General features: G+C 45.3%; 1 protein-coding gene across 1 annotated transcript in view; it reads left to right on the top strand.

The window, feature by feature from the left end:
- Positions 1-27,234, top strand: part of ANAPC2 (anaphase promoting complex subunit 2) — a 492,733-nt gene that overhangs the window by 456,141 nt on the left and 9,358 nt on the right. Inside the window, exon 13 of the mRNA XM_030206193.1 lies at positions 7,142-7,377. Within this exon, the coding sequence (XP_030062053.1) occupies positions 7,142-7,377 (236 nt within the window). The remainder of the gene's footprint in view (positions 1-7,141; positions 7,378-27,234) is intronic.

The following is a 27,234-nucleotide window of genomic DNA, read 5'->3' as shown; positions in this document are numbered from 1 at the left end:
GAAGCACCTTGCCAAGGCGATCCACCATGATCTTAGCTAATATTTTTATATCTGTATTTATCAGGGAGATTGGTTAATAAGAACCACAAACTGTCTGGTCTCTTCCGGGTTTTAACAGGACTGAAATCCCTGCCTCAAGCATGCCAGGAGGAAGGTTATGCCCCAAAAAACATTCATTGCCCACCCTTCTTAATATCGGAGCTAGATTGTATGCATAAAGTTTGTAATATTTGGCAGTGTAACCATCTATCCCAGGGGCCTTGCCACTCTTGAGTCCTTTTATGGTCTAAGGTTTGGCAATTAAAATTCAATGCGAAGAAATGCAAAGTGATGCACTTTGGGAGTAGAAATCCACAGGAGATGTATGTGTTAGGCGGGGAGAGTCTGATAGGTACGGATGGGGAGAGGGATCTTGGGGTGATAGTATCTGAGGATTTGAAGGCGACGAAATAGTGTGACAAGGCGGTGGCCGTAGCTAGAAGGTTGTTAGGCTTTATAGAGAGAGGTGTGACCAGCAGAAGAAAGGGGGTGTTGATGCCCCTGTATAAATCGTTGGTGAGGCCCCACCTGGAGTATTGTGTTCAGTTTTGGAGGCCATATCTTATTAAGAATGTAAAAAGAATTGAAGCAGTGCAAAGAAAAGCTACGAGAATGGTATGGGATTTGCGTTACAAGACGTATGAGGAGAGACTTGCGGACCTGAACATGTATACTCTGGAGGAAAGGAGAAACAGGGGTGATATGATACAGACGTTCAAATATTTGAAAGGTATTAATCTGCAAACGAACTTTTTCCGGAGATGCGAAGGCAGTAGAACGAGAGGACATGAAATGAGATTGAAGGGTGGCAGACTCAAGAAAAATGTCAGGAAGTATTTTTTTACGGAGAGAGTAGTGGATGCTTGGAATGCCCTCCCGCAGGAGGTGGTGGAAACGAAAATGGTAACGGAATTCAAACATGCGTGGGATAAACATAAAGGAATCCTGTTCAGAAGGAATGGATCCTAAGGTGCTTAGTCGAGATTGGGTGGCAGAGCCGGTGGCGGGAGGCGGAGATGGTGCTGGGCAGACTTATACGGTCTGTGCCAGAACCGGTGGTGGGAAGCGGGGCTGGTGGTTGGGAGGCGGGGATAGTGCTGGGCAGACTTATACAGTCTGTGCCCGGAAAAGGACATGTACAAATCAAGGTAAGGTATACACAAAAAGTAGCACATGTGAATTTATCTTGTTGGGCAGACTGGATGGACCGTGCAGGTCTTTTTCTGCCGTCATCTACTATGTTACTATGTTTTATCACTCCTAAAATTTCTGCTAACACTATGGGGGCATCTAACTCCTCCTTATCCTTATCTCCTAGGGTCTCCAGCATCAAGCCCGCTAAATAGTCCCTAATCTGAGACACTGAGGCACCTTCACCCTGAGAATAAAGATTAGTATAAAATTTTACAAACTATTCTCTAATTTCCCCATCTTTATGATAAAGAACGTCTCTAGGTCCCTTAATCTTCACAACAGTACATTTTGACTGGCACAGATTGAGGAAGCGTGCAAGCATATTACCTTCCTTATTGCTAAATTCAAAAAAACTTCTGGCAGGCATCTACTATATTCCATCTTATCTACCTCGAGCATCTGTAGCTCCATCCTGCAAACTGTAAATTGAGATAAAACATTGGAGTCCCCCCCCCCCCCCCCCTTGATGCAGAATCTCTAAGCAAGCTAGCTCCTGGCGAAGATCAAGTTCCCTTGCATAGTTATCCCCACTTCACCAAGTGTCCTCTTTCCACTGCCTTGAGGGCTTCCATCTGAAACCTCTCCATTATCATTAACTTATAGATATTCCTTAATAACTCCTCGCACTTCCTGGCATATCTTCCTATCACCTAATATTGATTCATTAAGTCTTCAGAAAGTACAACGCTTCTCACCCCCCCCCCCCCCCCCAAGCCCTGTGAGCGTATCCATGTGGGGGCATGATCAGGAGCATTTATATTCTCTATTTCTGTATCGCTCATCTGCCCCCATAAAGAGCGACTGCACCAGAGTGCATCAATTCTAGTGTCAGTCTGCTGTGTATGTGAGTAAAAGGGGTATGATCGCTGTCCAGGATGCTGCAATCTCCACACATTCAGTAAATCCAAATCCCTAATCAGATGTAAAGGTTTATCTCTGTGAGCCATATTCCCATCTTTCCCTCCTTTCGCGTGGTCTAGGTCTGAAAAAGTTATGTTAAAATCTCCGCCCATAATTACCTGCCCAGTGACAAATTGAGAGAGAGCCTCCCGCAGAGATCAAAAAACTTTCCACTGCCTTACATTGGGAGCATAAAGATTAATAAAGGTTACAGGCTGATCATAAAGACGCCCCCTGACCACTATGCATCTCCCTTGTTCTTCAGTATAGACATGCTCTTTGACAAAAGGCACCCCTGTTTTCACGTAGATCACTAATCCACCCATGCCCTGGTGGTCTGCCAATGTAAAACACCCACTGAATGCCTTGTTGAGAAGCAGTGAAGCATCCTTCCTCCTAACATGCGTCTCCTGGAGCATAGCAATGTCCCATTCAAGGCATCACAGTTCTCGAAAAATGATGCTTCTCTTCCCAGGACTATTTAGGCCATTCACGTTCCAAGACCCCACCCGAAAACCCATTCCTCACCCCCTGACCATTCCTTCCTCCAGCCAGAGAAAAACCCAGAGGAAATTTGTCCGCCCCGGAGACCTCCTTAAACATATTTGTTGATGTTAAACCCTCTTTTTTTTCTTTTCCAAGTTACTCTAGTATATATAAGTCATCATTCCCTCCAACCACATTTGTCATTCATTCTCCAATCATAATCTCAAATGCAACAACCCCTTTGAGATTCCCCCTACTCTGTAAATAAACGATGTCCGGTCTCTAGGCAAGTCAAGTTGAAGCAGATCTCTCAGCTTGCAACTCGTTAGAGGAGCACGCTTTGCCGCCCCCAATGTTCTGCCACTGAGAGTGCATGGATCCCAGAGAGCTCTGATTTCGTTCCTGGGCCGCTTGAGCTGTGGCTGGTAGATTGGAGCACCCCAGCTCCCGGAGAGCCCTCTGGGCCCTCGCTTTGGTCTGACCCCTTCTCGTTTGATTACCAACACTGAATTGTATTCCAAATGGGAAAAGCCAACAATAATTTATGCCAGCTTTTTGTAGGTATCCAGTCACCTCCTTAAAATTCCTCCGCCGCTGGAGGGTCGACCGGGCTAAGTCCTGAAAAGCTTGTACTTTACAATTCTTCCATACAATCTCCCCTGAGGCGTGAGCTTTCCTCCAGACTTCCTCTTTCACATTAAATTCATGAAAGCAGTCTATAATGTCCCGGGGCATAGAACTCCTTTGAGGCCCAAGGCTCCTATGAGCCCTATCCAGGACCACAAGAGCAGGCTGAGTCTCATCATGTGCTTTCTCTCTTGGGTTCAGTAAGAAATCACTTAGATCCTGAACCACTTTGATGTAATCCTTAAAGTGATCTTCCTCTGGTACACCCTTAAAGCGCAGGTTAGTTCTCTGCAATCTGTTTTCTAGATCTTCCAATGCAAGCTCCATCTTGCCCCTAAGCTGCCTCTCTCGCTTAAGATCTGCTTGCAGCTCTTTTACTTCGTCTGTGATTGCATCCATTCGTTCCTCCGTCTCAGCCAAGCAGTTGCCAATTTCTCTTACCTCTTCACAGAGCTCTGAAACCACTGTTTGAATATCTTTCCAGACCGCAACCATTTCAATTTCAGTTCTTTAAACCAATATGCAACTTCATTCTTGGTGAGCTCCATATCTCTTTCATACTGCTTCACTTGGTCTGGGTCAGTGTCTGAGTTTTCTGCCGCCATCTGCGTCATCGCTCGCTGGTGCTCACTCGATCCGGGCGCCCTTTTTTCTGCTCCAAATTTAAACTTAGCAAGTTTTTTCCGGGCTGCCATATCGTCAGAAGTTATCACAAGGTGGTGGGGAGAATATCTGGCTATATTAACCAGGTGTAACTAGCGGTTTTCTATCCAGCTCCAACGGAGCAATGAAGTTAGGCAGCCATCTCTCAACAGTGACGTCACTTCCTCCATCTAAAACCTTTTCATTGACAACAGGTTTTGAGCCACCAGTTGAAGTTCCTTGTATTATGTTGTCTTTCCTTTCTCTCCATAGGTAGGTTGTACCTCAGAAAATTCTTTAGCCTCTCCCCCAGCACTTTATTACAAGTGAGCTATTTTTGGCCAGGTCATTTGTCCCCTGCTGGATTACATCAACTCTAGATTCCATATCCATACTCTCTTCTCTGATCACACTCAATATTTGGTTTATAGTCCTGCTAGCTGAGGAATTTGGAAGGCTTTTCACTTTGGGACCCATGGACTGTGTTCCCAATTTAATGCTTCTGATAACAGAGTCCCCTAGCAGCAAGACCTTTCTGTTTTGTCTGTGCTTTGGAAGTGTATTTTGCATTGATGTACTTCTTTGTCTCTGACTCCACCACAGTTTTGAGTAATGTTGCATTAAGTCCCAGGAATGTTTAGGGTGTGAGGTTGGGATGGTGTGAGAGGAAGGTCTTGGTGAAGAATCAGGACTTCAACTATGATTTGAGTTTAGGTTGAAAGGGCTTCTTGAGGGAGAATCGGATCGTCACCACTTTTGCAATTTGTTACATGCAGAATGATGTCTTCATATCATGATCTGGATCTGAGTCACATTTGAAATTCTATTTGACTTGGTTGAATTCATGTGGTGAAGTAGGGTCTCTGACAATTGGTGTATTGACGGTTTGTCTAATAACAATTGATCTAAAATACACAATGGCTAAATAGATCAGTTGGTCTAAAAGAGAATTGGTCTAATGGTGCAATTGGTGTAAACAAAAGAGGAGACAAGATACTGATGCAAAAATCAGGGTAATTTTGTAAGAAAAATCTACATCAAGATACAAAAGTAAAGATTAGCACACAAACTTTATGAAAGATGTTAATTTTATAAACTTATGTATAAGTGAAGAAAGTTAATATGAGAAAATTAAAAAGCACGAAAGTTTGTCAATGTTGTACTTAAAGTGTAGATTGTGGGCAATGCCACATAGAAAATCCAGACTATTGTAGGAGGCTCACTGTGCAAAAACAGCTTGTTTCATCATTTTTCTGTTTCTTTCGTTGCACACCTCATATTATACATTCCAATTGACCTTCAACATTTTTCTGCAATTTGGCGAGCAATTTATAAAATGGCATAGAAGACTGGAAGTGTTGGTTGGAAGAGCACATGTTGGAGTTTATAAATTGCTCGCCAAATTGCATTGTTTGTGTTCTTGGTATGCCCAGGTCAACAGAAATAGTGGTAACAATGGAGGTGCTGGTTACGAAGAGTCCTGTGAACCCGTCCACGTACATAATTTTCATCAAAACACTAGGTGAGGTCGGCTGCTTCATCAGGAGGGGCTCCCATCAATTCAAGCCATTCCAGCTGCGATTTGGTGAACCTTTATTCTGAAGTCCTTATCTGTTGTGTATTGATTTGAGAGTACTAGGCCCTGTATCTTCCTTATATATGCTTTGCCCAAAATGGAAAAAGCAAGCATTATGAATGGAGTCAGGAAATTCTTCTGCAGAGGCTCGTTTGGCTGCCTGTTCGAAGGTTTCAGTGAGATATTGTTGTCAGCTGCAAAGTCCACTAAGTCCTGAAATAATGTTTTGGAGCATTGGAGAGACTTGCATGACATGAGGCCATAAGCCAGTGGCAGGATTCGACTTCTGTCATTAGGGCCAACAGGAGCATGTATTGAATACAGTTGAGTGAATATAATGGGAATGGTTTTGAATGTCCCATCCATGATCCAGTACTAACTCTCGCTGAGCTTTCGGACATTGGCAACTCTTGTGAACAGCAGAACTTTCTCTGAGCCAATGTCTGAGTTCTTAACAAGGAAAGTCTCTCCGCTGAGAGTCTTTATGTATTCTGGAGGAGTAACCAAGTCAATCAAGATCAATGATTCTGGATGATTATCTTTTCGGACTCATTTGACAGTTTGCTTCAAAGACGACATATGCGACAAGTGTGGTCATGCAGCAGCATGCATTAGATGTTCTCCAGACATTTGAGTTGATACTGGCCATTAATGATGATTAGGACATCTGACTCGTTACAGTCTCTGTCTTCGCTTTTCCAGTAGTAAGCAGTTTCTCCTATATTCTTTCTGACATGCTTATGTTATAGGCACAAAAGATAACCTTGGGCAGCTAACTTCCCTTTCCCCTTTACTCAATCTACCAAGTCACAGTACTCCATTCCTTAATCCACTGTAACAGTTGCGATTTAACTGGAATATTTTACTTCAGAAACCCCTTTTTGCACTGAACAACAATTGAAGTTCTGGATTTTATACTTTGAGCATAAACTTTTATAACAGTTTCTGCCTTTTACAGAATTGTAACATACGATTTCAGTTCACATCTTTTGTTTTCATCTCATTCACGAACAGGCCTACTTCAAAACCACAGTCATATTTAATAATTGGGTTCTAAACAAATTGTTTAGTAACTTAATATTTTCATTCATGATTGAAGTTTTTACTCTTCCATATCAAACACTTATGACTTGGTAACTCTTATTGTATTCAGTTAAAAGTTTACCTATTGCATTACAAGTGGCTTCCAGGGTTAATGCATGTGATGTATTCTCATTATTGGCTTTAAAAAAGTGATCTTCCACATGACAAATGTATGACTTCACATCTTTATCTTGATTATTTAATTTTTAGACCAATTGACCATTAGACAAATTGGACTTTAGATGAATTGTATCCTTAGACCACGGGACTCATTTTCAAAGCACTTAGACTTACAAAGTTCCATGGGTTTCTATGGAACTTTGTAAGTCTAAGTGCTTTGAAAATAGGCCTCCAACTGTACCAAATCTGGTGAAGTACATAATACAGACCAGTCACAATTTGTGGGGGTATCTCTGCAGGTGGGAGAGAGAGGTCTTGATGATGCTTCTGGTCAAGGTGAATGTGAAGCTGGGAAAAGAATGGGAAGTTATTGCTGCTTCTCATGTGATCTCTCAAGAGCTTCCCAATGCTCAGAAAGGTGGAGCTTTCTCCCAATGTTTTTCACCCCTTTCCTCGTTTATTCTCTTTATCCAGGTACATGGACCTTAGAGGAGCTGAGTGAGGTGCTTAAGGTACCACTGATCTCACTGAGACGCAAGATGACCTTCTGGCTGCAGCAGGGAGTCCTGCGTGAGGAACCTCCAGGGACCTTTACAGTGATTGAGGAGGAGCAGAAAGACCGGGCTGAGAAAGTGGTTCTTATAGACAGTGATGAGGAGGGTGACTCGGCCATGGCATCACAGGCTGACCAGAAGGAAGAGGAGTTACAGGTAAGCAACTTGCTGTTTGTCATGTTCTTATCTCAGGTTAGAGGTGTGGGAGTATTTCTGGGTCACCTTTGCGTGGGACCTAACTTATGCCCTAAACCATACTCTGAGCCATACTGTCATGGTTTCTGCAAGATTCCCTGACTTGCAGCTTTTATAAAGTTATACTGAGCTATCAAGGATGCTCTTTTTGTTTAAAAGACTCGGAGTGCAGCGGTGGCTAAGGAAGCAAATGGATTGTTAGGAATTATTAGGAAAGGAATGGAGAATAGAACTGACAATGTTATAATGCCTTTGTATCGCTCCATGGTGTGACTGCACCTCGAATGTTGTGTGCCAGTCTGTTACCACATCTCAAAAAAGATATAGCAGAATTAGAAAAGGTACAGAGAAGGGCGATGAAAATGATAAAGGGGTTGGAAAGACTTCCCTATAAGGAAAAGCTAAAGAGGATAGGGCTCTTCAGCTTGGAGAAAAGACAGCTGAGGGTAGATATGATAAAGATCTATAAAAGCCTGAGTGGAATGGAACAAGTAGACATTGAATCACTTGTTTACTCTTTCCAAAAGTACAAGGTCTATTGAGCATGCAATGAAGCTACTAAGTCGTAAATTTAAAACAAATTGGAGAAAATATTTCTTCATTTCAACTTGGAATTAAACTCTGCAATTCGTTGCTAGAGAATGTGGAAAGAGCAGTTGGCTTAGCAAGGGTTTAAAAAAGATTTGGGTAATTTCGTAAAAGAAAAGTCCGTAAGTTGTTATTAAGACTTACTTGGGAAAATCCACTGCTTATTTCTTGGATAAGCTACATAAAATTCGTTTTACTCTTTTGGGATCTTGCCAGGTACTTGTGACCTAGGTTGGCTATTGATGGAATCAGGATACTGGACTTGATGGACCTTCGATCTGTCCCACTGTGGAAATGCTTATGTTCTTGTTTTCTTACCATCTTTGTCTATTGTTCACTGTGTGGATATGGGGGTGAATGAGTTTCTTAGCCATGGATAGCTTGCATCAGTTAGAATCAGTTCTATCCTAAACACAGGGAAGCATCTGGACCACCAACCATCTTAGACCAGTTTTCAGATCCCTGTGAGTCTCGGCTAGTCAGAGATGTTGTTCCTGTCCCGTTTGTCATTAGATAGGTGCTCAAAAGAGAGTTGCATGAAGAACTTGGTGGAGGTTGCAGCTCTCTAATACTCTGGCTGTGTGCAACATCAGAGAAAATAAGGTTTCAGCCTCCCTGTAAAGTCTGTTTTTGCAGTTAAAGTAAAGACACCATGAAAATAATTACAAGTATTGCAGGCACAAAAGAGATGTGTGATTGTGCTTCTGATCCCCATACACTGGAGAAGTGTGACATTCCTGGCTGGAGAAAGTATTCATTGCATTCCTGACCATCCTGCTTCAGCAGTCTAAGCTCGCTAATACCAGCTGGAGCCATGGAGGATTGATCTCATCTGATCTGAAGACATGAACAGTCCTTGTACTCTAGTAACCCATTAAATGGATCACTTTTATGGTTTTGGAATAGCTAGAGATATTTCTTTGACAGACAGAAGGATAAGTTGGCTAATTGGTGTGGGGTACATAATTACTTACTTCTGCTGGTATTTTTGTGAATAATTTATTTTTAGGATTTACCCAGTTATAAAATTCAGAAATTCTTTCTCAACTTAGGTGCTTCTGGAAAGTAAGACTTTTGATCAAGATGCCATCCACATAGACCAAAGTACCTTGAGCTTCTATGTCAGGAATAGTCTTGTGTAGGAAAATGTTGAACTGTGCAGGCAAATTGAGAAAACCAAAGGGTGTTCTATTCCAAGTGTACTGTTTATTACCAGTTTACATTTAATGGTATTTGATATACCACCCTTAGATCTCTCTTCGGAGTGGTTTACAGAATATATATAATGCAGCATGATGATAAATATCATAGGAAAGAGAATTAGAAAGATAGTCCAGAGTAGCATTGCCTGAAGCTGACTAGCTGGTGGGTACAAAGACAGGAGGATCAAGGTTTTAAAGGCATCAGTATATAAAAATGTTTTTAGGCCAGATTTGAATTTTACAATAGATTTTTCTAAGCGTAATGTAGTAGGAAGAATATTCCAGAGTGTGGGGCCAATCACACTAAAGATTCTGGTCCGAATAAAGTCAAAGCAAATGGTACGGAATGATAGGATTACTAAGTAGTTGCTCTGTGAAGAGCGAAGTGCTCTAAATGGGGGGAATAGAGGACAAGGAAGTGAGAAAGAGCAGGATACCTTAGTGGTATACCTTGAGGCATATTTTCAAAGCACTTTGGGAGGCTAAGTTCCATAGGTTTCTATGGAACTTTGGGAGGCTAAGTGCTTTGAAAATGAGCCTCCTTATGTACTAACAATAGTAATTTAAAGGAAATTCTTTGGGAAACTGGAGCCAGTGTTGTTCTCAAAAGGGGGGGGGGGGTTGACATAATCAAATTGTCAGGATCCTGTGATTGATCTGACTGCAGTTTTGTGCAATTTGGAGATGGTGGAGGTCTTGGACATGAATACCATGAAGTAGAGAGTTGTAATAATACAGCCCTGTTATAATGAAGCCATGAGTGAGTATGCACAGGGCGGATTTATTGAAAAGATGTCAGATTAGTGTTGTTAGAGTTTGTAGAAGCAAGCCCTAATATTATTGGAAATATGGGGCTGAAAGCACATGGTGTCATCTATGATGATACCGAGGATTTTAGTGGATGGTTTGAAAACAATTGATGTTCCAGCCAGGAGAACTGGAGCTGCCAGGGTGGGTCAGTTCCTATAGCCTATAGCTAATCCTTGAGATTTGTCAGGGTTTAATTTGAGTTTGTGGACAAGGAGCTAATCAGATATTTTAGTGAGATTCTGATTAAGGTTTGTGATCTCGGTTATGCTGTTATCATTAAAACTGGCCAGGATCTGAATATCATCTGCATATACAAACAAGGTAAAGCCAAGGGACTGGGTTAAGAATGAGAAGAGAAGACATAAAGATGTTAGAAAGAGTTGGAGCTAAAATAGATCCTTGGGGTACTCCACATGAAAGGGAGTATGGTTGAGATGCCAATTATGATATTAACTCTGTTAAATATGTAGGAGCGAAAACAGTCGAGGGCTGCATCTGTTGCACCAATTTCCTGCAGTCTTATTAAGAGAAGGACATAGTCTATCAAATTGAAGGCTGATGATAGATCCAGAGAAATGAGAATAGGTGTTTTTCCTTGATCTATTGTTTGATAGATAAAGGTGGAGATGCCCAGCAGGACAGTTTCAGTGCTGTGGGACTTCCTTAAGGCTGTTTGGTTGGGATGGCACAAGTTAGTTAGAACATAAGAGTACATAAGAATAGCCATACTGGGTCAGACCAATGGTTCATCTAGCCCAGTATCCTGTTTTCCAAACAGTGGCCAAGCCAGGTCACAAGTACCTGGCAGAAACCCAAATTATGGTAGCACTACAAATCCCAGAGCAAGCAGTTGTTTCCCATGTCTGTCTCAATAGCAGACTATGGACTTTTCCTCCAGGAATTTGTCCAAACCCTTTTTAAACCCAGATATGCTAACTGCTGTTACCGCCTCCTTCGGCAAAGAGTTCCAGAGCTTGACTATTCTTTGAGTGAAAAAATATTTCCTTCTATTTTTTTTTTTTTTTTTTTAAATTTTTGAAGACTTTATTGAACATTAACAATTGTACAAACACCATCAAAGGCCACAGGACAGAATCAGTACATGTGCTACTTTTTTTTTTGTGTTTGTATACCTAACATAAACCCCCAACAACATTTCTCCTCAGCCCGAAGAAAATGTTTGATAACAAAAGTCAACAAGTAACATATAACAAACAGTATCTTCAACTTTTTCAGCAGTTTTAGGAATATCCCCTCTACCCTCACCCACATTGCCCTCCCTTCCCCCCCCCAACCCCCACACCCCCCAGGCATTCGTAACCCCACTGACCTATTATCATCCCCCCAGTCCCCCTCCCCACAGACTCCTCCCCCCCATGTACCTATTAACTTGAACAGTTCGTCATGAAAGGCTCCCACAGGATCTCCCACTTCGCCACAGTTCAACTTTGCTCAGAACGAAGTCTCTCCCGCTCGCAAATGAACCACAGCTTATTCAACCAACGCACTTTAAAAGGAACTTCGGGAGACTTCCAATGAGCTGCCAGTACCACTCTCGCCGCCAACATGGCCTGCCTGGTCAATAACCCCTGAGATTTGGTAAGACCCGGCGGTTTTTTGGAAAAAAGAAAATATTCTGGAGACCATTTAACAGGCCTCCCAAACCAATGTTGCAGTCTGTATTGAATAGATTTCCAATATGCCCTCACTTTTGGGCAGGACCACCAAATGTGTCCCATAGTTCCTTTCTGGCCACATCCACGCCAGCACAAAGGAGATACATCCGAAAACATGTGGCATAGCCTCACAGGTGTCAAATACCATCTATAAAGCACTTTCAGCACATTTTCCTGGAAGAGAACAGCTATCGACACTCTCACCCAACCATTCTCCCAAGCCGACCAATCTGCCTCATCAAAGGTAACCCCTAGCTCTTGGTGCCAACGCTCTCTATGAAGAAGACTAGGACGAAGTTGCTGACTCAAGTAAGAGTATAGACAAGTAATAAGACCTCTAGTGGTTCTGGAATCTTCACAGAGATCTTCAAGAAAAGAGTAGTCTTGCAATATTTTCGAGCGAATATCTCTAGAAGACAAAAAATGTCGTAACTGTATATAAGCGAACATATCTTGAGGTTGAAGTGAAAATTGGTCCTTGAGAGATTCGAATGAAATCAAACAATCATCTTCAAAGAGCTGGCCCCAAGACACCAATCCCAGGGAAGCCCACCGAGAGAAAGACCCTGTCTGAAGCCCCAGAGAAAAAAGAGGATTATTAGCTATGGGCGAGAACCGGGAAAACAACCCCTCGGGCTTAGTAAAAAGTCCGTCCCAATAATAGAAAGTGGACACGATTGAAGGATTCAGATCACCACCCAAACCCTTAAACCTGTTGGGAAGCCATAGTAAAGAGTGGAGGGAACGAGGCCCCAACTCGACCTGCTCCATGTGGCCCCACAACTTTTGGGGATGGGCCTGAAACCACTCGAAGGCCGATCGCGCCTGAGCAGCCTTGTAGTACCACATAATGTTAGGGACTCCTAAACCTCCCTTTTTCCGAGCCCTATACAGCTGCGTACGCCTATAGAAATGCTAAATAGTAGTAGTAGTAGTAGCAACGCCCTAGGCAAGCGAGGACGTTTGTTGGACCAAACAAACTGAATCAAGCGATCCTGCAACTTTGATAAGTAGCCCCTAGAAATCCGAAGCGGTAATACCTGAAAGAGGTATAGTAATCTAGGCGAGACGTTCATCTTTAACGTAGCAATCCTGCCTAGCCAGGATAAATCTGTATTCTCCCACCTATCCAGATCCTTATAAATAGATTTCAGCAAAGGAGGGTAATTGGCCGAAAACAAGCCCTCTAACGCCGGAGTAATGGTAACCCCCAAATATGTGAGTCCTTTTGTAACCCAACGAAAAGAAAATGTAGATTTGAGAGAGTCTAAAACCGGGGACGAAATTCCAATAGCCAAGGCCTCGGATTTACTCAGATTTAATTTAAACCCAGAGACCTTAGAGTAAGCACTCAACTTCTGCATAAGGTTCTGGATGGAAAGCAAGGGCCTCATCAGAGAAAGCAATACATCGTCCGCGAAAAGGGCTAATTTATACTCCTGGTGCCCCACCATGATTCTCGTTATGTTGGGATCCAGATGGATAGAAACCGCAAGGGTTCCATAACCAAGTCGAACAACAACGGGGACAACGGGCACCCTTGTTGAGTACTGCGATAAAGTGAAAACCCCTGGGAATTACCACCATTGATACGAACACACGCGCTCGGGAGATGATAAAGAGCCTCCACCCACCTACGAAACCTCAGCCCCACCCCAAACCTGTCTAAAACCTGGAGCATGAAAGGCCAATGTACACGGTCTAAGGCCTTTTCAGCATCCAGGCCCAACAAACAGACTGACAGTTTATTCTTCTTCGATACATGGATCATGTGGAGCATATGGCGAACATTATCCATGGCTTGTCTATTAGGGCTAAAGCCGGCCTGATCAGGATGTATTAAGTAGGGCAAGACCCTCGCTAGTAGGTTTGCTAGCACCTTCGCTAAAATCTTTACATCCGAATTTAGTATAGAAATTGGGCAGTAAGATGCACATTCCGACTTGTCCTTACCAGGCTTTGGGAGTACCGCAATCCAGGCTTCCCGCATAGAAGAAGGAAAGTCCTCTCCCGTTAGGGCCACATTAAGAAGCTCGGTCAGCAATGGAGCCAACTCCCCACAAAAGGTTTATAGAATTCGTTGGGCAGACCATCTAAACCCGGTGATTTCCCTGATGGCAAAGTTTTAATAACCAGAGCTGAAAAAACTTAAAACACAAGTCAGGAAACTAGAACGCGCATGGAACAAAAAGAAAGATGAACAAACACTAAATGCCTGGAAACTACTCCGGAGGAAATACAAATATACCATAAAACAGACTAAAAGACTACATTACAAGACAATGATAGGACCCAACTACAAAGACACACACAAACTCTTCTACCTTGTGAATAAATTGCTAGACACCGCACCAGCTACAAACAACAGCAAAGACATACCAGACGTCGACAACCTTGCGAAATACTTTAAGGAGAAAATTATACAACTACGACTTAAAATACCCGCCAGCACTACTGAATACACCACACTCCTAGACTGTCTAGACCCAGAAGACGGAATTTACCCTGCAGACAGAACATGGACCGAATTCGAATCACTATCAGAAGACCTCATCTCTGAAACACTTAAACGATTTGCTAAATCCTACTGCAAACTAGACAAATGCCCAAACAACTTCATGAAATCAGCCCCTCGACAATTTGTAACAGACCTAATGAACCACGTAAACTTCATGCTACAAAACGGACTCTTCCCAAAGGAAAAAGGAAAAATCTTACTCACCCCAATACCCAAAGATACAAAGAAAAGCGCAAGTGAAATAACCAACTATAGACCAGTAGCATCCATACCACTGATAACCAAAATAACCGAAGGGATGGTAACAAAACAACTTACAAATTATTTAAACAAGTTCTCAATACTGCATGATGCCCAATCCGGATTCCGATCGAACCACAGCACAGAAACAGTACTAATCACCCTAATGACTAAATTCAAACAAATGATCGCAACCGGCAACAATATACTTCTCCTACAATTCGACATGTCAAGTGCCTTTGATATGGTTGACCACGGAATTCTATTGCACATACTTGAATGCTTCGGCATTGGAGGAAATGTCCTAAACTGGTTCAAGGGGTTCCTAACCCTGCGGTCATATCAAGTTACATCAAACTCAACTACGTCCACTTCATGGACACCTGAATGTGGAGTACCGCAAGGATCACCCCTCTCACCAACCATCTTCAACATAATGATGATCACATTGGCAAAACTCCTATCAAATCACAACCTCAACCCATACATATACGCCGACGATGTAACAATATACATCCCGTTCAAACAAGATATCAAAGAAATATCCAGTGAAATCAACCAAAGTTTACACATCATGAACACCTGGGCAGATGCATTTCGAGTGAAACTAAACGCGGAAAAAACTCAATGCCTAATACTCACCTCCCAATACAACACGAATGACTATACCACCTTAAACACACCAAAACTAAACCTTCCAATCTCAGAAACTTTAAAAATCCTTGGAGTCACTATCGACCGCCATCTAACACTCGAAACCCATGCAAACAACACAACCAAAAAGATGTTCTATTGCATGTGGAAACTGAAAAGAATAAGACAATACTTCCCAAGATCCGTCTTCCACAACCTAGTGCAATCCCTCATCCTCAGCCATCTGGATTACTGCAATTCGCTATACGCAGGTTGTAAAGAGCAAATACTAAGAAGACTTCAAACAGCCCAGAACACTGCAGCCAGACTCATCTTCGGAAAACCAAAATACGAAAGTGCTAAACCCTTACGAGAGAAGCTGCATTGGCTCCCACTCAAGGAACGCATTACCTTTAAGATATGCACATTAGTCCACAAAATTATCCACGGTGAAGCTCCAGCCTACATGTCCGACTTAATAGACCTACCACCCAGGAACGCTAAAAGATCATCTCGAACTTTTCTTAACCTCCACTTCCCCAACTGCAAAGGCATAAAATACAAGACGCTGCATGCATCAACCTTTTCTTATTTAAGCACGCAATTCTGGAATATACTACCACGCAACTTGAAAACAATCCACGAACTTACCAACTTCCGCAAACTACTGAAGACTCATCTCTTCGATAAAACTTACTGCAAGGAGCAATACATATGAAGTCCACACTCACTATTCCAGAAATACACCAATACATTCTTTTCTGAACTCTAATCCCCCGTAATCCCATCACACTTAAACCTTCACTCACAGAAAATGTTATACCGAATGTTCTTTTGCTAAGGTTTTATCACCCTACCGATTTCCAGTTGTCTCTTTCCATTGTTCTTTTCCTTGACCTTTTCCCTAATGACACCTTGACTTTGTCTCGCTTAACTTCTCACAATGGAATCCATAACTGATTGTAACAAACTGCATTTCCACGATTTACAATGTATTGTAAGCCACACTGAACCCGCAAATAGGTGGGAAAATGTGGGATACAAATGCAATAAATAAATAAATAAATAAGCAGCGGATATTCCCCAAGTCCATTTTAATAATGGCTTATGGACTTTTCTTTTAGGAAGCTATCCAAACCCTTTTTTTAAAACCCTGCTAAGCTAACTGTTTTTACCACATTCTGTAGCAGTGAATTCCAGAGTTTAATTACATGTTGAGTGAAGACATTTTTTCTCCGATTCGTTTTAAATTTACTACATTGCAGCTTCATTGCATGCCCCCTAGTCCTAGTATTTTTGGAAAGAGTAAACAAACTATTCTTGTCTACCCGTTCTGCTCCACTCATTATTTTATAGACATCTATTATATCTCCCCTCAGCCGTCTTTTCTCCAAGCTAAAGAGCCCTAGCCGCTTTAACCTTCCCTCATAGGGAAGTCATCCCATCCCCTTTGCCATTTTCATTGCCCTTCTCTGTACCTTTTCTAATTCTAAGTGGTTAACCTGAGTTGTAAGGGCTAAAACGTGTTTCTTTGATGTGTCTGAACTAAAACCATGTTGATGTTTATATAAAATATTATGTGTCTCTAAATAATCTTTTAACTGTTCATTCACTGAGAATTTGAATAATTTGGCCATCCAAGGGATGCTGAGACTGGACTATAGTTATCTATAACAGATCAGCATTCAATGATTTAGGTAAAGCAGTCAATATGATATCTTATAGGCTCTCCAAATAACAGCCAGATTGAAGTATAAAATTTACAAACTCGGTAAGCTAAAGGAGAATATTCATGAGAGCTATAGCTAATAAGATGGACAAGAACAGGACTTTTTACTAAGCTGACATATTTATTTATTTATTTATTTATTTTATTGCATTTGTATCCCACATTTTCCCACCTTTTTGCGGGCTCAGTGTGGCTTACAATAAGTTGTGAGTGATAGAAATACAGTTTGTTACTACTCGGTTATGGATTACATTGTGAGGAGTTAGGCGAGACAAACTCAGAGTATCATTTAGGAAAATAACAATGGAAAAGAGCAGTTAAACATTGGGGGAACAACGGAAAACTAAAAGGGCAGTACATACAACAAGAAAGCATAAAGGCATACATTTTCTGTGAGTAGAGGTATGAGTGTGGTGAGAGTACAGGGGATGAGAATTCAGAGTGGTTGTATTGAAGCATTGTTGAACCGTGGGTGTGGGCTTTATGTATTTTGGTTCTTTCCGTAAGTTTTCTCAAAAAGATGGGTCTTCAATAGTTTGCGGAAGGTGGCTTGTTCGTAGGTCGTTTTCAGGTTGCGCGGCAGTGAGTTCCAGAATTGCGTGCTCATGTAAGAAAAAGATGACGCATGCAGCGCCTTGTATTTCAAGCCTTTGCAATTAGGGAAGTGGAGGTTGAGGAAAGTTCGGGATGATCTTTTAGCATTTCTGGGTGGTAGATCTATTAGATTAGACATGTAAGCTGGGGCCTCACCGTGAATGATTTTGTGGACTAATGTGCATGCCTTAAAAGCAATGCATTCCTTAAGTGGGAGCCAGTGTAGCTTCTCTCGTAAGGGTTTTGCACTTTCATATTTCATATCAGTACAAAAGCCCTCCACCCAGATAACAAAGGTAGGAACAAAACTGGCATTTTATTTTCAGTTTAGTGATTAGAAAATGTAACACAGAAAATCCAGTAGCTTTATGGCTGCTGGAATAAACTGGATTCTCAGCATATTGTGATGTCTCTTATTGGATCAGTGTAAGTATTATCTAGAAATGTTGTACTGAAACCACATAAGTTCCGTCTTCAAATATGAACAATGTCTTTGATGTGACATTTGAAGAAGAGTCTCACATTGTTTCAAAACTTCAGGCACAATATTGTTAGCAAAAGGTTTTAGAATTTGCCCAGCATCCTCTGATTGGAATGTCATTTTCAGTGTTAAGTTATTTACAATTTATTTTTTGTTATAAAGGGAGGGGAGAGGTGGTGGAGAATTAAATAATTCCGAGAAAACAGTTGAAGGGCTTGATTCCAATACCTGCTAAGTCTGTCAGCATATAAATGGAGAAAAATGGAGATCTTTGTTGCATTCATTAACATGCATACTCAGAGCAGCTATAAAGTATGTAATTTCTCCCATTTTTTACATAATGTACACTTAATAGGTATTTTAACCAAGTCCTTCAATTAGTGCCCTTACAACCTGGAACAGAACTGATGAGAGCCCCTGGATAAGAAACTAGCAGCATATTGCTAACTGTACAAATCAACCAGTATGGTGAATCTCCTTATTTCTATGAATGTGGTTGGTGCCAGTGGTTTTGGCTCAGGACCCCTGCACAACTGGAGTACCCTTTAACTTGCTGGTGGGGTGCCCAGTCCCTGCCAGTTGATGAGATCTGCTGCCATTACTTGCCCAGTGCTGCCTCAGTAGGGAAGAAGGCTGCCTCCCTTCCTGCTGCCGACATCAGCACTCCTCTCGCGCGCTCAATTCACGCATGAACTGAGCATACACGAAGAGTGCTGATGTCAGTGACAGGAAGGGAGGCTACTGACTTCTTCCCTACTGGGGCAGTTCCGGCAATGGATCTCAGCAGCTGACAGGCATTAAGCATCCTTTCCAGCAAAGGTAAGGAATGGGGCGGGGGAGGGGAGGAAATGTGTTACTCCCCCCCCCCCCCCAATCCACCCCTGGGCACACCTAAAAATCCAATGCTGGCTACTCCCCTGGGTGCTGATGTCAAAAATTGTCCACATAAAGTCAGCAAGATCTCTGGAACTCGTTGCTGGAGAATGTGGTGGCACGGCTGGCCTTACGGAGTTTAAGGGGGGTTTGGACAGATTCCTGAAGGAAAAGTCCATTGAACATTATTAATTTTTTTTTGTGTGTGTGTGGGGGGGGGGGGGGGGTTTCCAGGTTCTTGAAGCCTGGATTGGCCGCTGTCAGAGACAGGATGCTGTGATTGATGGACCCTTGGTCTTTTCCCAGTATGGCGGTGCTTATGTGCTTATCTCAGTAGCACTAGTGACGTGTTTTTACAGTACCAGATTGTTTTTTGGGGGAATAGGAGAAAGAGAAATAAAGGAGAAGGAGGGAAGATTGTGGTTGTTAAGCTTAATCAACATGGAGCAATGGTTACGGCTCCAAACAGCAGTGCTATGACTGCATCATATTCCCTAGAAGACATGGGATAACCTTCAGAGAACAGCTGTTGTGTCTCAGAACAGCAAGAAGACATTAAGATAACCTGCATTCAGTGGCAGTGGTACAACTTTGAAAGGCTAGGTAAGGGACACAGGGGAAGGGAAACGGATGTTGGGTTCCATATAGGAATTTGTATGCATGTGTACCTAAAGTGGACAAACAGCTGATGAGCAGATTGGATGGATCATTCAAATTTAATATAAATTAATTTGTGATTTTTAGATTCTGCTTCAGCCGTAAAACTCAAAGCAATGTTGATAAACCATCATATCCAGTGTTACAACAATGAAAAATTTAAAAACAAATTTACGGAAGCTTTTAAAAATTACAAAATTACCTCACAACTCAGCTCTCCATTCAGTACTCTCTTAAGATAACTTGGTTGCATCCCCTTTAAATTATTAAAGTGCCAATGCAGAAAGTCGCTGTTATATCATGTGTGAATGTTGGCTTCTACCACAAGTGTAATACCATGCCATGCAGAAAGCTAAGTGTATGCAAATTTTATGCACACAGAACTGGCTGCCAAATTTAGGGGGAGCCTGTCGGACACTTGTGCACAGAGGTTTCATGCATCTTCATGTGCGCATATTGGAACAAAAATGGAAGTGTCTGCTCTGTGTATAAAAATGAGGCTCACAAAATGTTTTATCACATAAAAAGTTTACAAGGCTGATATTTATGTGCACAACGATAGGTGCCGATGTGTGCTGATACTTTTGTTTTTGTTCCAACATGTGCACAAACTCTCTGTTACCGCCCATCAATCTTTTAAACTTGCAGGCACTTCCTCTGGCTGCAGAAGACAAAACTGGCAGTTAAATCTTAAAACCTTATAAATATGGAAGCTATTAGTAAATCCCCAAGTCTCCAAAACAGATCATACATCACCTTGGGCTAAACAATTTTTTTGAATTTTCACTTAATGCAATCTGGTCTGGATGTATGTACATTCATTAGGGAGGTGGAACATTGAATGTGCAGTGATGGTTCCAACTGTGATATGACCACATATTCTCCCTGAGGATGTAATGGTTGCACCAGGCACAGACTGAGCACATTTTGATACACTAAAAATTTTTTTGTGAGTTAAATCTTAAAACCTGACGTTAAACCCTCTCTGCTAACCCTTCTATGCTATTCCAGACCTAGTGAAACATTTCTCGCATTTTTCATGTGGCTAAAGCCACCGCTTCCTTCTCTGCCTGCTGCAGAATACTTAATGGCCTCATACCATACTTCAGGCTCTGTTTACTAAACTGTGCTAGAGGCGCATTAGTGTTTTTAGTGTACGTACTCATATTTCCTACGGGCATCTATGTGGTTAGCGCATGCTAATTTTTATCACGCATGAAAAACGCTAGCACACCTAGTAGACAGAGCCCTTAGTTATACAGTCTGTGGCCCTATCTTCTGCGCTGAACATGTGTTGTGCATTGTTCAGCCATTAATGTGCACATACAACCCTGAAGCTAGGCTTGCTGTGGCTTTCTGCATCGGACCTAAAGTATGCACAAATAACCATTAATGGAAATATTTTTAAAACAGAGAATAGTAAAATATTTGGAATCCAATGGATTACAGAACCCAAAGCAACATGTTTTCACTAGAGGCCAGTCTTGTCAGATAAATCTGATTAATTTCTTTCACTGGATCAGTGGCGTAGCCACAGGTGGGCTTGAGTGGGCCAGGGCCCACACATTTAGGGCTCAGGCCCACCCAACAGTAACACATGTTTAGTGGTAACTGGTGGGAATCCCAGGCTTCGACAGCTGAAGATTTCCACCGATGATAATGAAAACGCTACTCTCCACAACACCGGCACCTGCGCATGCTCAGTTTTCAGTGCATTCCTGCTGCCAAGGTGGAAAGAAGCGTTCTCTGAGGACAAGCAGGCTGCTTGTTCTCACGACTGGGTTGACGTCCACGGCAGCCCCCACCAACCGGAACAAAAACTTCGCGGGCGGTCCCGCATGCAGGGCACGTGCGCGACCGTTCCCGCTCAGTTTTTTTCGATTCCGCGCTGGAGAGAGACATGTTATCGTCTCTCTCTCTGTCAGCCCCGGAAACCGGAGCTTTTTTCTCTTTTCGTGCGCATTTGCGCTTCTTTTCTTTATTTTCTGTGTAAAAAAAAAAAAAAGAAGAAGTTAGTTTGTCCCCTCATCGTCTTTAGCGCGGGGGCGCCTTGTTGTGGCCTTGTGGCCGCGCGGTCGTTTCTTTTTCGGGTGTGCTTTTCACCGCCACCATCGACGACTTTGACTTCGCCGACACGATTTTTCCGTCGATGTCCTCGAAGGTCCCGAGCGGATTCAAAAAGTGTGGTCGGTGCGGCCGGCAGATCTCGCAAACCGATACCCACGCTTGGCGCCTCCAGTGCCTTGGGCCGCAGCATAATACGAAGACGTGCACCTTGTATCTCGGCTTGCGGAAGCGGACACAGGTGGCGAGGCAAGTTCTTTGGGACCGTCTTTTTGGAACTTGCGCCGGCCCTTCGACGTCTACGGCATCGGTGTCAACAGCCCGATCTTCGGTACTGGTACCAATGTCGACGAAATCGGCACCGACGATGGCACCGACCCCAGGAGCACAGGTACCGTTGGCCCGCCGGACAACCGGCGACGGTGGGGGTGAGTGACCGCGCGGGCAGTCAGCCCCGGCCACTCCCTCTACCCAGGGCCATCGGGACCGAACCCTGTCAGACCCGATCCCTCGAGGCCGGGGGGGTTCTACCTCCTCTTCATCTCTGCCACCGAGCGCCGATGATGGGCACCGAAAGAAGACTAAAAAACATCGTCATCGGTTGCCCACGGCGCACGGGACTACCAGTTCCGGCGCCTCCAGAGATGACTTGACGCTGAGGAAGTGGCAGTGCCGAGAGGAGCGTTCCCCCTCGGTCGAAGAGGTGTCGCTGCGTCAGTCCATGGGTGCTTCGGTACCGTCTCCTGGACCCAAGCAGCTTCCGGCACCCGCACCGGCCCCCCTGCCTTTCCCGACAGCGGGCCTTGATGAGTGCCTCCGAGCCATCCTTCCAGGGATTCTGGAAGGGCTGATGCGCCAGGCTTTGCCGGCGCCGTTGATGGAGGCGCCGGCGTGCTCTAGCCCGATGCAGAGGCCTCAGACGCCGCTTGTGGTGCCGGTGTCGACAGCCACGCAGGTGGAATCCCCGTCGACGTCGATGGAGGGAGCTTCATCCCCGTTGGCACGGGAGTCCACCGCTCGACGCCACCATCGAGGACATGTTTCCTCGCAGTCGGGACGGGCCCGGTTCAGCTCTGAGCTGCAAGAGCTCATGTCCGACACCGAGGAAGAGACCTCGTGGAGGGAGGAGGAGGACCCCAGATATTTCTCCTCAAAGGAGTCTGAGGGCCTTCCCTCCGACCCCACTCCTTCACCGGAGAGGAAGCTTTCGCCCCCTGAGAGCCTCTCCTTTACCTCCTTCGTCAGGGACATGTCTATTTGCATTCCCTTCCCCGTGGTCTCTGTGGATGAGCCGAGGGCTGAGATGCTCGAGGTCCTCGACTATCCATCACCACCTAGAGAGTCTTCTACGGTGCCGTTGCACAATGTCCTCAAAGAGACACTGCTTCGGAACTGGCTGAAGCCCTTATCTAACCCCACCATCCCCAAGAAAGCGGAGTCCCAATACAGAATCCACTCTGACCCAGAGTTGATGCGGCCCCAATTGCCTCATGACTCGGCGGTCGTGGACTCTGCTCTCAAGAGGGCACGGAGTTCGAAGGATACCGCCTCGGCGCCCCCGGGGCGGGAGTCTCGCACTCTGGACTCGTTTGGGAGGAAGGCCTACCAATCTTCCATGCTCGTGACCCGCATCCAGTCGTACCAGCTCTACATGAGCATTCACATGCGGAACAATGTGAAGCAACTGGCGGACCTGGTCGACAAGCTCCCTCCGGAGCAGTCCAGGCCTTTTCAGGAGGTGGTCAGGCAGCTGAAGGCGTGCAGAAAGTTCCTGTCCAGGGGTATCTATGACACCTGTGATGTGGCATCTCGAGCTGCGGCCCAAGATATAGTGATGCGCAGACTCTCCTGGTTGCGTGCCTCTGACCTGGACAACCGCACCCAGCAACGACTGGCGGATGTCCCTTGCCGGGGGGATAATATCTTTGGCGAGAAGGTCGAGCAGTTGGTGGACCAACTACACCAGCGGGAAACCGCTCTCAACAAGCTCTTCCACCGGGCGCCTTCAGCATCCACCTCAGCAGGTGGACGTTTTTCCCGGGCCAGGCAGGCTGCACCCTACGCCTACAACAAGCGTAGGTACACCCAGCCGGCTCGAAGGCCTCCTCAGGCACAGGGACAGTCCCAGCGCGCTCGTTCCCGTCAACAGCTCTGCGCCTAAGCAGCCCCCTGCGCCTCCACAGCAAAAGCCGGGGACGGGCTTTTGACTGGATCCATGGGAACATAGCCGCCATCAAAGTGTCCATACCGGACGACCTGCCGGTCGGGGGGAGGTTGAAAGTTTTTCACCAAAGGTGGCCTCTGATAACCTCCGACCAGTGGGTTCTCCAAATAGTGCGGTGCAGATACGCCCTGAATTTGGCCTCCACTCCACCAAATTGCCCATCAGGAGCCCAATCCTTCAGCTCCCATCACAGGCAGGTACTTGCAGAGGAACTCTCCGCCCTTCTCAGCACCAGTGCGGTCGAGCCCGTGCCACCAAGGCAGGAAGGGCAGGGATTCTATTCCAGGTACTTCCTTGTGGAAAAGAAAACAGGGGGGATGCGCCCCATCCTAGACCTGAGAGGCCTGAACAAATACCTGATCAAAGAGAAGTTCAGGATGCTTTCCTTAGGCACCCTTCTACCAATGATTCAGAAAGACGATTGGCTATGTTCCCTGGATTTAAAGGATGCTTATACTCACATCTCGATACTGCCAGCCCACAGACAGTATCTCAGATTCCGCCTGGGGACACGGCACTCTCAGTATTGTGTGCTGCCCTTTGGGCTCGCCTCTTCCCCACGGGTGTTTACGAAGTGCCTTGTGGTGGTCGCGGTGTATCTACGCAAGCTGGGAGTGCACGTGTTCCCGTATCTCGACGATTGGCTGGTCAAGAACATCTCGGAGGCAGGGGGTCTCCGGTCCATGCAGTGCACTATTCACCTCCTGGAGCTGCTGGGGTTTGTGATAAATTACCCAAAGTCCCATCTCCAACCAGTCCAAACTCTGGAATTCATAGGAGCTCTGCTGAATTCACAGACGGCTCAGGCCTTTCTTCCCGAGGCGAGGGCCCACAACCTCCTGTCCCTCGCTTCCCAGACCAGAGCGTCTCAGCAGGTCACAGCTCGGCAGATGTTGAGACTCCTGGGTCATATGGCCTCTACAGTTCATGTGACTCCCGTGGCTCGTCTTCACATGAGATCTGCTCAATGGACCCTAGCTTCCCAGTGGTGCCAAGCCACCGGGAATCTAGTAGATGTCATCCGCCTGTCCCTCAGTTGCCGCAATTTGCTGCACTGGTGGACACTTCGGAACAATTTGACCCTGGGACGTCCATTCCAAATTCCGCAGCCCACGAAGGTGCTGACGACGGATGCATCTCGCCTGGGGTGGGGAGCTCATGTCGATGGGCTTCACACCCAGGGACTGTGGTCCCTCCAGGAACAGGATCTTCAGATCAACCTCCTGGAGCTCCGAGCGGTCTGGAACGCACTGAAGGCCTTCAGAGATCGGCTGTCCTATCAAATTATCCAAATTCGGACAGAGAATCAGGTTTTACATCAACAAGCATTACATCAACAAGCAGGGGGGCACCGGATCTCGCCCCCTGTGTCAGGAAGCCGTCGGGATGTGGCGTTGGGCTTGCCAGTTCGGCATGCTTCTTCAAGCCACATACCTGGCAGGTGTAAACAACAGTCTGGCTGACAGACTGAGCAGAGTCATGCAACCGCACGAGTGGTCGCTCCATTCCAAGAGTGGTACGCAAGATCTTCCGAGAGTGGGGCACTCCCTCGGTGGACCTTTTCGCCTTTCAGACCAACCACAAGCTGCCTCCGTTCTGTTCCAGACTACAGGCACACGGCAGACTAGCGTCGGATGCCTTTCTCCTCCATTGGGGGACCGGCCTCCTGTATGCTTATCCTCCCATACCTTTGCTGGGGAAGACCTTACTGAATCTCAAGCAAGACCACGGCACCATGATTCTGATAGCACCTTTTTGGCCCCGTCAGATCTGGTTCCCTCTACTTCTGGAGTTGTCCTCCAAAGAACCGTGGAGATTGAAGTGTTTTCCGACTCTCATTTCGCAGAACGCCGGAGCGCTTCTGCACCCCAACCTTCAGTCTCTGGCTCTCACGGCCTGGATGTTGAGGGCGTAGATTTTGCTTCGTTGGGTCTGTCTGAGGGTGTCTCCCGTGTCTTGCTTGCCTCTAGAAAGGATTCCACTAAGAAGAGTTACTTTTTCAAGTGGAGGAGGTTTGTCGTTTGGTGTGAGAGCAAGGCCCTAGAACCTCGTTCTTGTCCTGCACAGAACCTGCTTGAATACCTTCTGCACTTATCAGAGTCTGGTCTCAAGACCAACTCAGTAAGGAATCACCTTAGTGCGATTAGTGCTTACCATCATCGTGTAGAGGGTAAAGCCATCTCTGGAGAGCCTTTAGTCGTTCGATTCATGAGAGGCTTGCTTTTGTCAAGGCCCCCTGTCAAGCCTCCTGCAGTGTCATGGGATCTCAACGTCGTCCTCACCCAGCTGATGAAACCTCCTTTTGAGCCACTGAATTCATGCCATCTGAAGTACTTGACCTGGAAGGTCATTTTCTTGGTGGCAGTTACTTCAGCTCGTAGAGTCAGTGAGCTTCAGGCCCTGGTAGCTCATGCTCCGTATACCAAATTTCATCATAACAGAGTAGTCCTCCGCACTCACCCTGTTTCTGCCAAAGGTGGTGTCGGAGTTCCATCTTAACCAGTCAATTGTCTTGCCAACATTCTTTCCCAGACCACATACCCGCCCTGCTGAACGTCAGTTGCACACATTGGACTGCAAGCGAGCATTGGCCTTCTATCTGGAGCGGACACAGCCCCACAGACAGTCCGCCCAATTGTTTGTTTCTTTCGACCCCAATAGGAAAGGGGTCGCTGTCGGGAAACGCACCATCTCCAATTGGCTAGCAGATTGCATTTCCTTCACTTACGCCCAGGCTGGGCTGGCTCTTGAGGGTCATGTTACGGCTCATAGTGTTAGAGCCATGGCAGCGTTAGTGGCCCACTTGAAGTCAGCCACTATTGAAGAGATTTGCAAGGCTGCGACATGGTCATCTGTCCACACATTCACATCACATTACTGCCTCCAGCAGGATACCCGACGCGACAGTCGGTTCGGGCAGTCGGTGCTGCAGAATCTGTTGGGGGTTTGAATCCAACTCCACCCTCCAGGACCCGAATTTATTCTGGTCAGGCTGCACTCTCAGTTAGTTGTTCTTCGTAGGTCAATTTCTGTTATGCTTTCGCCGTTGCGTGGTTAAATTGACCTGGGTTCTTGTTTTGAGTGAGCCTGAGAGCTAGGGATACCCCAGTCGTGAGAACAAGCAGCCTGCTTGTCCTCGGAGAAAGCGAATGATACATACCTGTAGCAGGTGTTCTCCGAGGACAGCAGGCTGATTGTTCTCACCTACCCTCCCTCCTCCCCTTTGGAGTTGCGTTTTTCCTCATTCCTTTGCTTGTCATTCAACTGAGCGGGAACGGTCGTGCACGGGTGGGAAGACGGCCGCGCATGCGCGGTGGGCGTGCCCTGCGTGCGGGACCGCCCGCGAAGTTTTTGTTCCGGTTGGTGGGGGCTGCCGTGGACGTCAACCCAGGTCTGAGAACAATCAGCCTGCTGTCCTCGGAGAACACCTGCTACAGGTATGTATCATTCGCTTTTTCCCACCAGCAGAGATTTTTTTGGTGGGGGGGGGGGGGGGGGGAGGAGAACACTTGGTGCCCACCCAATTCTT

This window comes from Microcaecilia unicolor, chromosome 6, assembly GCF_901765095.1.
Source record: "Microcaecilia unicolor chromosome 6, aMicUni1.1, whole genome shotgun sequence".
In the NCBI taxonomy this organism is placed as follows: Eukaryota; Metazoa; Chordata; class Amphibia; order Gymnophiona; family Siphonopidae; genus Microcaecilia; species Microcaecilia unicolor.
Note: the sequence above shows the minus strand (reverse complement) of the source record. Positions and strands in the feature narration are given on the sequence as shown.